The sequence below is a fragment of the Protopterus annectens genome, chromosome 15.part0, assembly GCF_019279795.1.
Source record: "Protopterus annectens isolate FY-2018-M chromosome 15.part0, PAN1.0, whole genome shotgun sequence".
Classification (NCBI taxonomy): Eukaryota; Metazoa; Chordata; order Ceratodontiformes; family Protopteridae; genus Protopterus; species Protopterus annectens.
The window spans coordinates 259,484,456-259,501,128 of NC_056749.1; the positions used below are offsets into that span (position 1 = coordinate 259,484,456).

The 16,673-nt window shown below is 41.7% G+C and overlaps 1 protein-coding gene across 1 annotated transcript in view; it reads left to right on the forward strand.

Annotated features, from left to right (window-relative positions):
• Positions 1–16,673, forward strand: part of LOC122789619 — a gene marked incomplete in the record, with an annotated part of 1,015,902 nt that overhangs the window by 523,234 nt on the left and 475,995 nt on the right. The window contains 1 exon segment of the mRNA XM_044057014.1: positions 5,489–5,681. Within this exon segment, the coding sequence (XP_043912949.1) occupies positions 5,489–5,681 (193 nt within the window).

The window sequence follows — 16,673 nt, forward strand, 5'->3', positions numbered from 1 at the left end:
CTCCAGACACCACTGAACCTATCCCTAAGAGACCAAGCAAGATTTTACTTGCTCCTGAAGATGAGCATTTCTTGGCCAAAGTTTTAGCAATGGATGCCATTGTTGTAGCGGCTGCCATGAAAAAGGAACTTGCTGAGGAGAGTTAATCTATCCTTCCACACAACAGGGAGTCTCAGTAAATGGATAGATTTGGAAAGCAGATGTATTCTCCATTGACCTTCACCCTAAGGTCTTTGAAGCCTTGTGAAATGTGCCATAAAATTCAAAGGGACCTGATCAAGGAGTTGTCAGATACCCGGCAGGAGCTGTTGCTGAGGGACTCCAAGAGAAAGTTGCCTCCCAGCTAGCCACCCTGGAGTCTGTCTGATTTGTCCATGAGGCTCATTGTGCATACAGCCAAGGGGGCATCCGGAGCAGCGGGTTAAGGCATAGCCACAGGGAGACACGCCTAGATGCGCCTGTGACTTTGCAGAGCCATTTAAGCTTTTATTTGTCAATTCACCCTTTTACGGATCATCTTTGTTTGGCCCAAAAGTAAGAGAATTTATCCTGTTGTGAGAAGGATGGTAAGACCCTTTCTGCTGTGGGTGTATGTTTTTCCACCTCCCAAAGATCCTTTTCTGGGTATCAGAGAAGCGGTGGAAAGTTGTGATTAAAAAAATCCAAAGGGTCTTCCCGGGACACATTTGCAGGCAATTCCCCCAGTAAAAGAGGGAGAGCCACATGTCCAGCCACATGGCCACCCACATGGCAGAGGTGATCCGCAGAACCATGGCTTCAGGGATTCCTTTCTGAATAAGCCCTTTCAATGTTCCTGAAAGGCCTGATTGTCTTCCTCTTTAGGCAGTCAGGAGACGCTTATCCTTGCATTTAAACGTCTGGCTAAACATAAATGTTTGTGTGCAACTGATTGTATCCAGAGATTATACCATACCCTTTTCCCATCCTCCCACTGTATGCAAAAAAAAAAAAAATACTCAGTGTCCAACCCAATCAGAGGGATCAAGCAGTTTTTGAATTTCTAGAACTGCTGAACAAGAGAGTCCTCTAAGAAGTCCTACCAGACCAGAGAGGATCCAGAACATACTCTGGATTCTTTTTAATGCCAAAAAAGATCGGGGACTGGAGACTGATTTTGGATCTCAGTGTACTGAACAGATCAGTTCAACAAAATTCTGGACGGTCATGGTACAATCCATTCTTCCCTTTTTGAGGAGAGGCAACTGGATGTGCTCGATAGATCTTCAGGATGTGTATCACCATATAAAGATGGACAAGTGCTCCAGGAAGTTCCTCTGCTTCTGGCTGGGAGCCAGTCATTACCAATTCGGTCTCGCCACAGTCTCATGGTGTTTACCAAATGCATGGCAGTAGTAGCAGCTCACTTGAAACTGCACAGATTCTGGGTGTTTCTGTACTTGGATGAGTGGCTCATTACCTCTTCGACCAGGCATTGTTTGATAGAAGCAATGGATTACACACAACATCTCTGCCCACCCAGGAATTGCTGTAAATCACAAGAAATCCTAATTGACTCCAACTCAGAATCTAGAGTTTATAGGGGCAGTTTAAAATATAACAACCATAGCATGCCTTCCTTCAGAGCGACTCCAAAGAATTATTACCCAGGTTTAGAAGATAATCCACAGCAAGAAGTTCCTGCTCAACTAATTTTGCCAGCTCTAGGCTCGATGGCAGTGTCTACAACTCTAGTTCCTCTAGCCAAGTTTCACATGAGAATACTACAATGGCTGCTAGCATCTCAATGGTCTGTGCTACATTAACCCATGTCTGAGCAGATTCTGATCACCAGTTATTGCAAAAAGGATCTACTTTGATAGATTCTTCCCGAACAAATTCCCCTCTGCCTAGAACCCACAGCCACAGTGACCATAGATTCCTCCCAGGTGGGGTGGGGACATTTTCCTGGCAAGACTGTCCAAGGCACTTGGTTCCCCTTAGAGGTCAACTTACATATCACTGTCCTGGAGCTAAGAGCGGTGCTTGTAGCGTTACAGGCCTTTCAGACAGCTGATCCTCTGGGAACAATTGCAGTTCAAACGGGCAGTATGTCAGTAGATTGGTACATCAATAAGCAGGGAGGAACCAAGTCTTACTCCCTTTGTTGAGAAGCACTTGGTGTGGCAGTGAATTATCGCTTCCAACTACTTTCTAATAGCAATGCACATTCCAGGAAGTTCAGTGTGATTGCAGACAAACTGAGCAGACATATCCTTCAGTCTGAGTGGTCTCTCAATCCCGAAGTGGCGGAAAGAATTTTCTCAGTCAGTAGGGTCAGCCTTGCTGCAACCTGTTCGCTTCTCCCCTAAACAAGTGCAGTAATTGCTTCACCCTGATTCACCCCCACTCCAGGAAGTCGCAAAGAGACACTGTCCTCCACAATTGACCCCCCAGTCTGTTGTATGCCTTTCCCCCCGATAACTCTCTAATTCCAAAATTCATACAGAAAAGAAAGCACTCTGGTTGAAGAGAAGTAATCCTCATTGCCCCGTTTTGGCCTTACAAGATTTTGTTCCCCTTTTTGGCCTCCTCTGATTCAACAACCTTGGACTCTGGACCTTCTGTCTCATCCATATGGACTTGTTCACCTGGACGTTTATAACCTCAAGCAGACAGCATGGTTTCTCCAATTCCATTAGTTGCCAGGTATCTAAATCTTTCCTCCCAGTTATGCCACATCCCCCTATCTTCTCATAATCCTTCCAACCGTAAACTATATTCTAGCAAATGAAATAGATTTACCATTTGGGCTCGTGAAAAAGATATTGACCTCTTCTCTGCTTCTATAGAAAATATTTTAGACTTCTTAGCCTCTTTTTAATGCTGGAACTTCCCCTTCTACCATCAGAATTACAACTAGCAGCAATTTTGAATTTCCACGATGGTTTGGAAAAACGTTTTTTAGCTTGTCATAGACTTTGTAAGCCCTTTTTAAAAGGGACACTTTTTTGTTGAAACTTCTTTTCAAGGACCCTATGTCACCTTGGGATCTGAGCCTAGTGTTGCAAACCATTGTACATTCTCTCTTTGAACCCTCGGCAGTAAATGACACAAAGTTTTTGTCATGGAAAAAATCGTTTTTCATGGCTATAACCTCTGCTAGAAGGATTTCAGAAATTCAGGCCTGGTCATGTAAACCAACTTATCTGACTTTTCACAAAGATAGCTTCTTTACGAACAAACCCCTCCTGCCTACCCAAGGTAGTCTGAGTCTCTAATATTAACCAAGTTGTTAATATACCAGTATTCTTTCCTAACTTTTCCGGAGGTGAATATCCCTTGCATTTACTAGATGTTCACATACAATTATGCTTATATCTTCACAGGATGAAAGACATGAGAAAATCTACATATTATTTGTCTCCTTTTCCAGTGCAAGGTTTGGTAAGCCAGTCAGCAAGGTGACTGTAGCCAGATGGCTAAAGGATTGTATTTCAGTTATCTTTGATAAGAACAAAATTGCTTTGCGTAGGCCCATGAAAGCCCATGCAACAAGATGCGTAGCCACTTCAGCAGTTTTCCAATCTAGAGCTTCAGTGGTTGATATATGTGCAGCATCTACTTGGCCTTCTTCCCATACCTTTGTTACTCATTACAAATTGGTCTTTGTCTTTAAGGGAGGAGCATCCTTTGGTTCAGTGGTGCTCGGGAATAACCTTCCATGAATCCTCCCAACATCTACGGTAGCTGGGGACTCTGTCCCATACGTCAACAATAAAATTAAAATTGACATCAGAAGATAAGTTGTGTACTCACTATAACATTCCATCTGTGTTGTCCATTTTCATTTATCTTTGACTTCTCTCCCTCCATCCCCTGGCCTTCTGACAATTTTTGGTGGAATGGATAATGTATCTTCTAGTTACTGTGACCTTTAAAGCATAACAGATGTGGCTTCCCTTCAGGCTTCCTTATCTGTTTTCTATACATTCTCTACAAACTCAATCTGTGGTAATTAGGAGAGAGGGATTGTGAGTAGAGGTGAAGCTCGAGAGTTTTTGGCTGGCGTGAGCTGTAGTAACGGCCGAGTTGGTTCCAGTATTGGAACCAAACTCATATGGCAAGGATAAATGAAAATGGACAACACAGATGGAACGTTATGGTGAGTACATAACTTTTTTTTTTACATTTGGATGAAAGCTATTATCTTAAACTTCCATACTTTTTGCTTTGGAGTGTCTGTGATTTGTGCAGTTTGAGACTTACAAGTAATCCATTCAATCTTAAGATCTTGTACATAATGTGAACATGCTGGGTGAACAAAATATATTTGTAGTTTTACAAAAATCAGCTGCATAACCCTTTCTCACGGTTTATAAGACTCACTTAACTCTTATTTCCTGCCATGAAAAAGCTGCCTTAAGGAGGGAATAAAAGGGAGAATGCACTTATCTGTGAAACCTTTGGTTATATCAGTCTTACCCTGTTAAATTTGGTTGTAACTATTTCGCTTTCCTCATCAGTATTTTTGTTGAAGAAACTGCTGAGAGGAAGTTTTTATACGATCTGTAAGATGGAACTATTTTGAAATTGTAGTAGTAGTAACATACAGTTCTACAAGTGAAGACTTTTTTTCCCTAGATCTACATTAATTTCCATCAGCTGGCTGAACAGGTAAGAAATGTGTCAATGGAGCATTCAGAAGTGTGGCTGTGTGGTGCAGAGACAGAGCCCTAACTAAAACCCAAATTAATAGAATTCATGTAGTTGCTTGGGTTCTGGAAGAGCTGGGTTGGAGGAGGGAGAGGCTTAATTTTATTTTTTCCAGTGCACCTGACTGGGGGGCGTAGTTTGTTGGCTCCCATCCTGTAAGGTTTGTTGCTCCAGGGTTGAAGTGAGAAGACTGTGCCCAAAGTATAGGTTCATAGGTAAGCTTTAGGCTAGCTGCCCTTGCAGGCCATTTTAAGCTTAGTCAGTTTCCCTTGTTTGTGCCAAAAATAACCTATCTTGTTGGCATGTTACAGGAATAGTAGAGGCATGGGTGAGGTAAAGCAAGTTAAATACAGCCGTTAAGTGGGTAAGTAAGGCTGCATGCATGCTTATGTATTAGTACAGGCGTTCCCAACAATGGTACAGATGCTTGCATCATCTGCAAGCCCAGAGGTTATGGCCATACTGTAAAATCCACTCATGGCTGCCTTGTTGTACTGGATACTCTCACCTTTCTAGAAGCAAATGGGAATTGTCAGAGGGGTTTAATGGTCAGCAAGCATGGTGGTTTAATGAGTACACAGAGGGGGGAAACATGCCCTGACTCTTACACCATGAGATGCCTTTACCCTTTTACACCTTCTGTAAAGATCTCCTCCAACCAATCCAATTTACTGTTTGAATTATTAACATCTTAGCAGCAAGGATGTAATGAAAGAGCATTTTATGAATGTTTGTCTTGCTGTGTTAATTACTTTGAGTGATTTCTTAGTATTCTGCATGTTGTTCACTGTTCTAATTTATTCACTTTATGCAGAGCCAGTCAAAAAGCAGAGACCTGCTTCCAGTGAAATGAAGAACACAAAGAAATCCACCAAAAAAATAACAGCAACTCCTTGGTCCATGCCAGTGTCCCTTGAGAGAAGGATTTTATCTGAGCCTAACTCATCAGAAAATTTTCCTGACGAACACCTCCTTGGTTACTCGGACTTTCAGTCTAGACATAACAGGTAGGCATCGTCATGTGAAAAGCCATGAGTGCCATTAGTACTGTTTGCATACTTTGAGAAGACGGAGACATTTTTGATTCACCCCCCAGCTGGGTTCATTTCTACCAATCATCATGCATCTAAAGAACTTTAACGATCCTATATTAATACATGTATGCCCTTTCTGGTATCCTAACATATCAGCTGCAGTAGTACAAAGGCCTTCCAGGTTTTTTTTTGCTGTTCCATACTCAGTTTGGATCACATCCATGCTGACACCTGTGAAGTTTTACATTTGCATGTCTGAACTCCCTAAATATCTATGGGGTGATCTGTTTACAAGCCAACTTCTACCTTGACAGTTCCATTATTCACATGGGATGAGGCGGAGTGTTAAAAACTCGTGCAAGTGCCAGCTGTGTTATCCAGTCTCTTTAGTTGAAGTGCCAGCTTTTGTTTTTCCTGTCACTTAACAGCATTGTGTATAGAAATTTTTAGCCCACCTTGTGATCAAAAAGATGGCGGTCGTATACAGATACATTAAAGCATTCCCATAGGGACAAGCACTTAAAGAGCATTTCATGGACTAGCCCTTGCAAAAGGTAAGCCCATTTTTAAAAAGACTTTTCCAGATCCTTGCAAGTGCTGCATTCATCCTTGGCTAGTAAAGGCTTCAGTCTGCACTAATATTTCACTTCACCAGAGGATGAAGGGACCAGAGTTTGTCCTACCCTGGCACCTGCCTTTGGGATTGTATTCCGAGGTTCTTGCATAGCCAAACCTCGGATTCAGTCTGTAGCAACCTATGAATGAACAACATGATACTGAAAAATGGTCACTGATCAATGGTACTAGAGGCCAATGACTCAACTCTTGGTATTGATTGGACCCCCTAGGCCTAAACAAAGCAGTAGATCCTAGCTAATGATGTCTCAAGGTATCGACTTAATATTAAGCAGACATTTGTTGTGTAGTGAAAGTTTCCGTGATGACTGTAGGGTTACACACCTAAGAAGCTATGGTTTGAAGCCAGCACCTGGTCCAGCACAGACCTTGTTCTAGTGCGAGTCACAATAGGCCATCACTTGCTGACTCCCTGTCCTTTGCCAAACACCCTTGTTAGTCATTAGCTAGTCTTTATGCTTTACTGCACATGAGCATTCCCTCATGGGCAGTGGAGACTTTGGTCTCCTTTACATTCGTATTCTTATGAGAAGTCGGAAGACATTGAGTTGACTTTCTCAGAGATTGGCATGTGTAATAACTCACCCTCTGGATGACCCCCACCTTTACAGAGGCATTCAGGATCATGTGGTTCTGATCCCAAGCTCCTGTTCCATCAGCCCCACGTAGTTTCTGAAAAAAAGGCCTGAGTAACTTTTAGAACCCCCTCCCCCATATGGAGCCAGTTAAGACGGTTGATCTTATAACTTGGGAGCACTCTGGTTCTGTTCCAACATCACCATGAAGCTGGCTGCCCTCTGCAATGCTGTTTAAGTAAAACATTTTGACCGAGCATTCTAATAGTGATACGTATTCTACCATTATATATCTTAGAAATCACAGCTCTATGCCACTCAACTAGATGACTCTCACCTTGAATTGGGAAAAGATAAAGATGAGAGGTAGAGGATAGGAAGGCATTAGAACAGGTGTCAGAGGTGCAGACAGGTGTGGTGGTAAAGAATAACATGAAGACCTGAAAGGAGGTCAAGATTTGAAGTGAATTAAAAAGTGTTAAATGGCTTGACTTAAAGGTAGCCATGCAGAAGGACGTGTGCATGAAGAGAGGGACACTTTGAAGAAATGTGAGAGGGTGGATGAAGGACAACCGGGAAGTTTTATCGGAATAGCAAAGGGAGAATGTGGAAGTAATTATAATTGCATTACAGAGAAGAATGCAGCCACACAGAGTGAGAACTTAGTTTTGTGGAAGTGGATGGGTTAGGAAGTGAAGGTGATGAGATCCATTAAGGGGATAGAAGAGGCTTTTGATTGAAAACACTGTCGATTAGGAGGGTAAGAGTAAAGGCAAGCAAAAAGGAGATGCCAGATTTTAGTGAAACTTGTTTCAAGGCTTAAACATAAAACTTAATGATCAAACTGATCATAAAGGACCAGGCATGGAAACTTGTTTTGGAACATGCAGGCACTACTCAACTGTCAGGTAATATGGCTATAATGGTTGCAAGTAAATCCATGGTGGTAGCGGAGCGAGGCAGTAAGAGATGGGTTTGGAAGCAGCATTTTTAGTTTTGCCTTTATAAGAATACATTACACAGAAGAACAAGAGGTAAAGGTGTGTAATGACTGGCTGTGGTGGTCGATAATTTGGAGGTGGGTGAAGGCTTGGTTTTGTAAGAGGAGGAGGGAAGACATGGCTGAAATACCAGCTTTATGCAAAGTATGGGCTACATCTTAACCTAGAAGGAACATTGGTGCTTAATGCTAGACTGGAAAGGGTCTGTCTTAATGATCCTGTGTTTAAATTAAGGTAGAAAGAGTGATAGGTGTGTGTGGGTAGGGGGAGATGGTCCACAAGATGCCTGATGAAAATAACCTCTTATGAGTTTAGCGATGTATCTTCTAGTGATAGGAATCTTTTGGGACCCTTTAAGCTCCCACCCTTTGTCATTCTGGTCTCATGACGGCCTTTCTTCAGGAGGTGTGCTTTAAATCTCCTGTGCCTTCTGCCCAGGTGTGAATGTTCCAGGATCTGTGAGCTAGGGCAGCATTAATGGTTGTGTGCTGCCTTACCTGATGGTGGTGCTCTTCATCCTGCCATGGCTTTTGAATGGCACTGTGAGAGGAAGGAGGCTTATCTTTTCTTTTTCCTCCATTGTACAGACTACCTAGGTTGAGCTGAGCTTCCCTCATAGTTGACAGCTGGGGGGGGGGTGCTCTTTTGGACCTGTTATCATTGTGGAGGAAGATAGTTTCAGGACTCCAGTGGGAGGTTTCATGTCTGCCCTCTTGCTTTGGGAGCTTACCTACTTTGAGCTTGGTTTAACTTATCCTGGCAAACAGGAGTGGGTCTACCCCACTGATTGCCCCCCTTTTCTCCCTTCTGATGGGGAAAGGATAAGCTTGTTAGTTCCTGTGACTCGCTTCATTTCATTTAAAGATTCTCAAATCATCATTGAAATATTGACAGATCTTCCCATGAGAGGATTGCCATTGTTTTTGTAGCTGTTCTCTACTGTGTTTTTTAAGGGAATTAGGTGTGTAACTCCAACCCTAATGAGGGAGGGATACCTGTGACCTTTAGCTTTGTGAGACGCCATTTGGCTCCTTGTCAGGGCCATGACCTTATAGAAACTTTTTCCATTGAGCTGATATTCAGCAATTTAGGTTTGGATCTGCTGGAAGGCTCCTACTCCACTCACATCAGAGTAGTTTTCCATGAGAAGTACTAGTATCCTGTACTTATTAATTGGTTGGTAGTGTGGGCATTTGGAGATTCTGGGCTCCTGTTGCTTGGTCGCACTGCCAGTTAAGCGTTGTGGGCAGGAGGGTGGAGAGATCAGTGCTGATAGGTCGACAGCCCCTAGTTGATGTGATGTTTTGCCCATTCCTTATGAAGAATCCTTCTTTGGGGGATCTTTAACATTTGTTTTGACAACTGTCTGTTTACACTAGGGTGCTCTGTCCATGTGGAAAATGAGTTAAACTGAATGTATTTCTAATCCTGATGTACCACCTCCTCTGAGTTTCCTGATTATTTGAGATCCTCTTGCCCTTCCCTGTCTTTCCCATTTCTTTATAAAGGATCCACACCCCTGCTTATGACCACCTTTTATCTCTCTTTCTGTGTAAGAGGGTGGAAACAGAAGGGATGAGTTGGGCTTGTTATTCTAGAGATCACTGCTTTATTTGAGGGGTTCTCCCTCAACATGGGTGGATAACTGGGGCTTGACTCATTCTTATATTCAAGTAAAGTGAAGGGCTTGAAGCCCTTTATCCCTATTAGAAGTAGCTCTCGCTGCCATTTGAGGGCAGCATCACCCACATGTCCAGAGATCACTGCTTTATTTGAGGGGTTCTCCCTCAACATGGGTGGATAACTGGGGCTTGACTCATTCTTATATTCCAGTAAAGTAAAGGGCTTGAAGCCCTTTATCCCTATTAGAAGTAGCTCTCACTGCCATTTGAGGGAAGCATCACCCACATGTCCAGGGTGCTATCTTGTCCTCATTGGGAATCACATTTATGCCTCTGCTGCCTTCTTGCGGAGAGTTAAATTATCTGGCACACTTTATCCTGTTGCAGAGAGATCTGGTAAGAGTTGTCGGACTCTCTAGCAGAGACCATGTCAGAGGAGAACTTTGGGAAAGCGTCTCCCCTACTGGCTACTCTTTCCTCCCTGTCTAATTTCTCCATGAGACTCATCTCTCATTCCATATCAGTGTCACATGGGCAGCCAGTTCCGTTATTGCAGTTAGAAAATATGCCTGGATGAGGCTTTGTGACTTTGCGGAACCCTTCTAGGTATCATTCATTGACACCCCTTCAATGGTTCTTCTTTATTTGGACCTTCTGTTAAAGATGCCCTTACCAGCAGTGAGCAAGAAGGGAAGACTCTGTCTGCCATTGGGGTCAAGTTTTCAGTCCCTCAGCATACTTTCTCCAGAAATCAGCGAGGTGGCAAGAAAACCTGGTTCTGGAAATCCCTAGGGTCTTTCCAGGATCAGTGCAAAAATTCTTCCTCCAGACGCAGAGATGGAAGTTTTAATGGGAAGACCACACCCTAGGGGCAGAGGGGGACTAGAAAATCAGGGCTTCAGGGATCCTTTCTCTGACTTAGCCCTTTCAGCGCTCCTGAAGTGCTGCCTGATTACTTAACTTTGGAGGCAGTCGGGGGGGGGGGGTTAGTTTTTTTTTCGCAACAGTGTTTTGTGTTTCTTTGCAACAACAAAAAACAATTGGGTGCTTAGAATCCTATCCAGAAGTTGTTATATTCCCTTCCTCCTTCAACCGCCAAATACTCACTCCCTGATGATCCACCCAGTCAAAGGGAGTATGCAGTTCCAGAGATTCAAAACCTACTGCAAACATGTCATCCAAGAGGTCCTGACCAAGCAAAAAGGATTCAGAACTTACTTTCACTTGTTTTTAGTGCCAAAGAAAACCGTGGACCTAAGACCCCATCCTGGATCTAAGCAACCTGAATTTGTAAAGAAAGTGAAGTTCCGAATGGTTATAGGCCAGTCCATTTTACCGCTGTTGCGAAAGGAACAAGACTAGTACTTCAAGCTCTTGGGTCCGTGGCAGCTGCTATTACTCTGGTCCTGTTAGCGAGCTTTTTTATGCAAGTGTTTCAATGGACCCTGGCGTTTCAATGGTCTATTCTGTACCAGCCTTGATCTGTTCCTATCAAGCTGACTCCCATTTGCAGAATGCGTCTTCGATGGAGGTTTCCTTCCGATGACATGGTGATCAGCAGGCCATTCCTTCTCCCTTACCCCACAGCGACCATGGACGCTTTCCATTTGAGGTGGGGGGGAGGCATTTCCAGGGAAAGATGGTCCAAGGCACGTGGACTGATTTTAGAGACCAAATTGCATATCAATGTTCTGGAGATAGGGCAGTCCTCACATTGCAAGCCTTTCAGGACATTCTCCCTCTAGGAACAATTGCATTTCACATACGCACATGCGCGCACACACACACACACACACACACACACACACACACACACACACACACACACACACACGTTTGTAGTCTGGTTTATCAACAAACAGTGGGGAACCCATTCGTATCCCTTGTGCAGAGAGACCATGAGGGTATGGGAGTGGGCAATATCTACAGACTGCTTTGTACTTGCAACTTTCATACTGGGCAAGCCCAACATCCTTGCAGACAAACTCAGCAGGTTCATGCTGACTCCTAATGAGTAGTCCCTCAACCAGTCGATAGCAAACTTGATTTTCAGCCATTGGGACAACCTTGCTGCAACCTGTTTGCTTCTCCTCAGAACAACAAATGCAGTGGGTATTTTGCTCTCATTCCCCCCTGCGGGGTCGTCCCTGAAGGATACTCTAGTTCATGATTGGCCCCCATGGTCTCCTCTTTGCTTATCCTTCTCTACCCTTAATCCCCAAGTTTCTACAGAAAGCAAAATGTCTGAAGACTTAAGTAATCCTCATTGCCCCCAGTAGTCTCGTCAGATTTGGTTCCCCTTTCTCTGGTCTCATCTGAAATATCCTCCATAGATCCTGGAATCCAGATGGGAGCTTCTCTTTCACCCATCAGAAGGTTATCTGAATCGCCGCACCCTCAAATTGACTGCTTGGTTTCTCCAGTTCCAGTAATTTACAGAGATCAAGGCTTACTTCCTCTTTTAGAGACATTGTGTTGGCCTCCCGGAAACCCTGTAACAAAAAGACTTGTATAAGCAAGTGGAAGAGGTTCACATACTGTGTGTCCAAGGAGAACATTGATCCATTTTCAGCTCTTCTCTCAGCTGTCTTCTCTTTCCTAGCCTCGCTTTTTGAGAAGGTGCTATATTTTTTACTATTAAACTTCAGTTGGCTGCTATTTCCAATTTTCATTCTGAGGATTTGTTGGGTTCAACTGCTGCATCTAGGTTATGTAAGGCCTTCCTGAAGGGCATTTGTCTGCTGGGACCCCCCCCCCCCCGGTTAAAGATCCTTCTCCTCCATGGGATCTTAACATCGTTCTCAAAGGTCTAACTCAAAAACACTTTGACCCATCCAAAGACTGACATGAAGTTCCTTTATTGGAAAGCTGTCTTTTTGGTGGCCCTTACGTCAGTCAAAAGGCTTTATGAACTTCAGGCTCTCTTCCAAATCATCTTACGTTATTTTTCATAAAGATAGTTTCCCTTCGTACTAGTCCTTCCCTTCGTACCAGTCCTTCCTTTGTATCCACTAAGGTTAGTTTGAATCAGTCTATTCAATTGCCAGTTTTCTTTCCCACTTTTTCCAACAAGGGGGAGTAGTTACTGCTCTTTTTAGATTGTTATAGACAACTGCAGTTTTACCTTCACAGGATTAAACAGTTTAGAAAGACTGAGCAATTGTCTTTTTTCACCTACTCACCTAGGCCAAACCGTTTCAAAAGTTACTCTTGCTAAATGGATTACGGACTGCATCTCTTATTTACTCCAGAAGTGGCTTTCAGATACCACGTCCTCCTCAAGCCCTAGGTCTATGGCTACATCATCGGCCTTTTTTTTCCAGAACTTCAGTTGATATTTGTGCTGCAGCCACCTGCTCAACAGCTCATACCTTTCTTACTCATTACAAATTGGACATTATTTCCAGCAACTGAGCTTTCTTTGGTTCTGCTGTGCTCCAGCATATCCTTCTTTGAGGCCACCCAAGTTTTTTTTTTGTAGCTGGGGACTCTGACCCAATGGTGAGGAGGAATGAAAAGGACAACATCAGATTTATAAGTTATGTACTTACTATGAAGAAATTAGACACCTGTCATTTGTATTAGCATGTCTGGCTGGGATTTTGTGCATGGCTTCGGATTGGCCTGTGTATTGTATTGTATGCTAACATTACTGGCTACGATGTAAATCAGTTCTTACATGTTGATTTGTAATCTGTTTGTGCGGAATGTTTTTCATTTCCAACTGTGCATTTTTGTGAAGAACATTCAAAATGCAGACCTCTGGTCTGCAGGCAATGTCATTGGAATGTTGACAGTTGCTGTGTGTTACTGTTAGAGGCTGAAAAGAATGAACTTTAGTAAACAGCTGTTGGTTGATTTTCAGAATATGAAATGAAAATCGGAGCTGGAACAGTTGTGGCAGTCTATAAAAGAGCCTGCTGAAGACAATTGTCAGTTAAATAGTCAGTTACAGTTGCCAGTTGCAGTTGTTCACATTTGTACTGTGCAGTGGATACCCAAAAAGGATTCACCAAGAACTGTAAGCCGGCCTTTGGTGTGTTGAAATTTAGTTTAGATCAGGGAATGTTCTTTAGTTAGACAGGACAATTATAACTAAGAATTTTTCTAAATGTTGGATTTCTATCCTTCAGTATTGATTTCATTTTCCTGGTGATTAAGTTTTGTTTGTTTATTGGAAATTAGTGCTTTATATTTTTATTAACTTGCATTGTGGCTGGTCAGTCAGTGTATTCGTTAGTGATTTGGGAGTGCTTATACCTGCTTTGATAACTTCCCGGGCCACTGCGCTAGCTTGGCTGCTTTAGGTCATTTGCTATCGTTTGTTTTAATGTCTAATTTTCATAATTGGATACCCCTTTAAAAGGGCATGAAGGCTGTCTGATTGGTGGCAGTGTGTTGCTGTATTTTGGAGAAGGGGCACAGCTGGAAGTCTGTCAGGCTTTCCCAGAAGTGTTTGAGTGAGATTTAATGTGTGTGAGTGGATGAGAGGTCTTAAACTGGGGCACATTGCTTTGAAGTGTGTAATAGAGTCACGTTAAGGGTGGACATAAGTATACAATCCAGTCCCAGGTTATAGTGTTCCTGTTGTGCTGTTAGGTGAAATTGTGAAATATTACTCCTGTTTAAGTAAGTCTCCCATTGGAGTCTGTAGTGAGGACTAAAGCTCCTTAGTTACTGACCCAGGATAGTAAGGGATGTGACATTATTGCTGGCAGTCTGGTGGGGTATTGTATGGATGTCACACTTGCCATAACTTGGTATCTGTGTTGTCCACTTTCATTCATCCTCGCCTTCCCTCCCAGCTGTCCCCCTCCTTGTGGCTCTTAGCAGATCTCAGGAATTATTGGGAACCTCTGTTTCCTGTTTGAGCCTCTGGTCTCTTTGTCCTTCCTTAGATAATGGTACCACTTTTCCTCTAAAATCTTGGGCAGCAAACTCTATCTGAGAAGGACTGGCAAGGGTAAAGATTTATGGGCAAGAAGGAGGAACTCGAGACTTGGAGTCTAGTCGGTAGAAATGTGGATCTGAGGGTCAGATCCGAGAACCAATTGTGAGGATGAATGGAAGTGGACAACACAGAATAGGTATGGTTAGTACGGAACTTGTAATTAACCATACTCTGTCTAAACTGTTGACACTCGTATGTATTGTTACCATAATAATATTTCAAATTCAATTTTCTTGCGTATTCCCTCAAAGCATTGCTCGTAGTTAGCAAATCTGCCCTGCCAGACGGCACAAATGTCAGACCACTACTTAATACATTTAAATGGTTATTACTTAAAACAAAACTGGATAGACTGATAATTTTAAAAGAATTGGTTACAGTACCTTCTGTGAATGAAAAACTTCTCTCTTGATATCGGTTAGCATAATTCCTGCTGTTGCAGGAAGAGTTGTAATACCTGCTTTGATTACAATTTTTGTACCAATATTTATCCTCCTCCACTTATGATTCTTGCTCTGCGGGGTTTGCACTGCTATCTGCACCCAAGTTCTTCTGTTCCCCCATCTTGATAAACCTCTGTTCTGAAAACCCCACTGGAAAAAATGTTGGATTTCTTGTTGAAAAATATTCTGCTGAAAACCTTGTTTTGTTTGCCTTTGCTGACCCATTGCATCCTTCTCTTTTGAGACTTCCGCAGTTTCTCCAGAATTCGTTCTCATCCTCTTCGCTGTTCTGTTTCTCTCCTCACCACTCGAAAAAAAAAACATTGCCCTATGCACTTAATTATGAGGTGCTTCTTGCCCTTCGCAATCAATATTATCCATGAATAATAAGATAGGATTAATTTTTTTTGATCTAATGATTTATAAATCTACCAACAAGTTAAAGGTGAGAATTTATAAAAAAAAAAAAAGATGTAGAGTAATGGTCATCTCCATTTTAAGTTTACATAAGGTGATCCTCAAAATAAATATACTGAAAGGGCAATTTTTAAGTTTAAGAAGGTTAAATAAATTAACAGAAGATTCACATTTTTTTAATTTAGAATGTGAAACTATGAAAACTGGATTTTCTGAAAGAGGATATCCCATGGGAATGGTTAATAGTATAATGAGTGATGTAAAAAGGGAAAGCGACCAAAATAATGAGTTTTAATCAAAAAGAAAAAGTTGAATAAAGATATGAAAGATTATTCTTAAGCCTGTTTATCTGAAAATTTCAGGTAATAGGAAGATGGTGAAAAGTGATTGCAGATTTCTTATGAATTTTCCAAACTTAAAAGGTATTGCAAGGTAAAACCCTGTTTTTGTATCCAAAAGGGGCAACATTTTAAGAGCATTTTCATAATAGTAGTCTTATGAAAAAGAAAATGGGTGTAAGAACTGTTCAAATGTATTAATTGTAATTTTTGTAAACATTTCTTTGAGGGAGATAGTTTGGGTAGGACCAAGAGGTTATGAAATTAGATTATTACAAAAATAAAATTGTAAATAGTTTGTTCATATTGCCCTCTGTAGACTTTCTTTTGCATTTTATATAGTTAGAACTGTGAAGGAGTTTCACATGAGAATTTATGAACATTTAAGAGCTGTAGAAGACATGTTAAGTAATGGTTTAGCAGAACATGTTAGGCAGAAACATAATTGAATAGTATGTTGTAAATTTTTAGTTATAGATAAGCTAATTATAATGTAAGATTGGATAAGTTGGACTGGAAAGGAGTATCATTGGCAGGTAAGATTAAATTATTGCAGTTCCCCAGGAATGACAGAACTATAAAATTATTTTAAAAAGGAAAGGGTTCACTCACTAATGGCCAACAGTCATTGGATTTTATAGAAATGTATTTAAGTGCCTTTTAATCTGTTGCAGCTTGGTCTGATGTTCTTTCTATATATAGAATGAAAATGCTTGCCAGTTGTCCTTTTGTTTATTAAGTTATTAAAAATTGATTTGTATTTTAGTAGTTTTAAACTTTGTGTATTTTATTGATAAAAAAATGACTGACCTGTGCATAAAACTAAAAGGACGAAAAACATTTTCCCTGCTTGTATTTTACTATTTATAACCACAAAAGAGTTTTCAGTTTTTCTATAATCTTTTGTTTAGTCATAGCTTTAGCTGCCATAACAGAATCCTAAATACTTTGTCTTCATAAATATAGATATTGCTGAATTAAT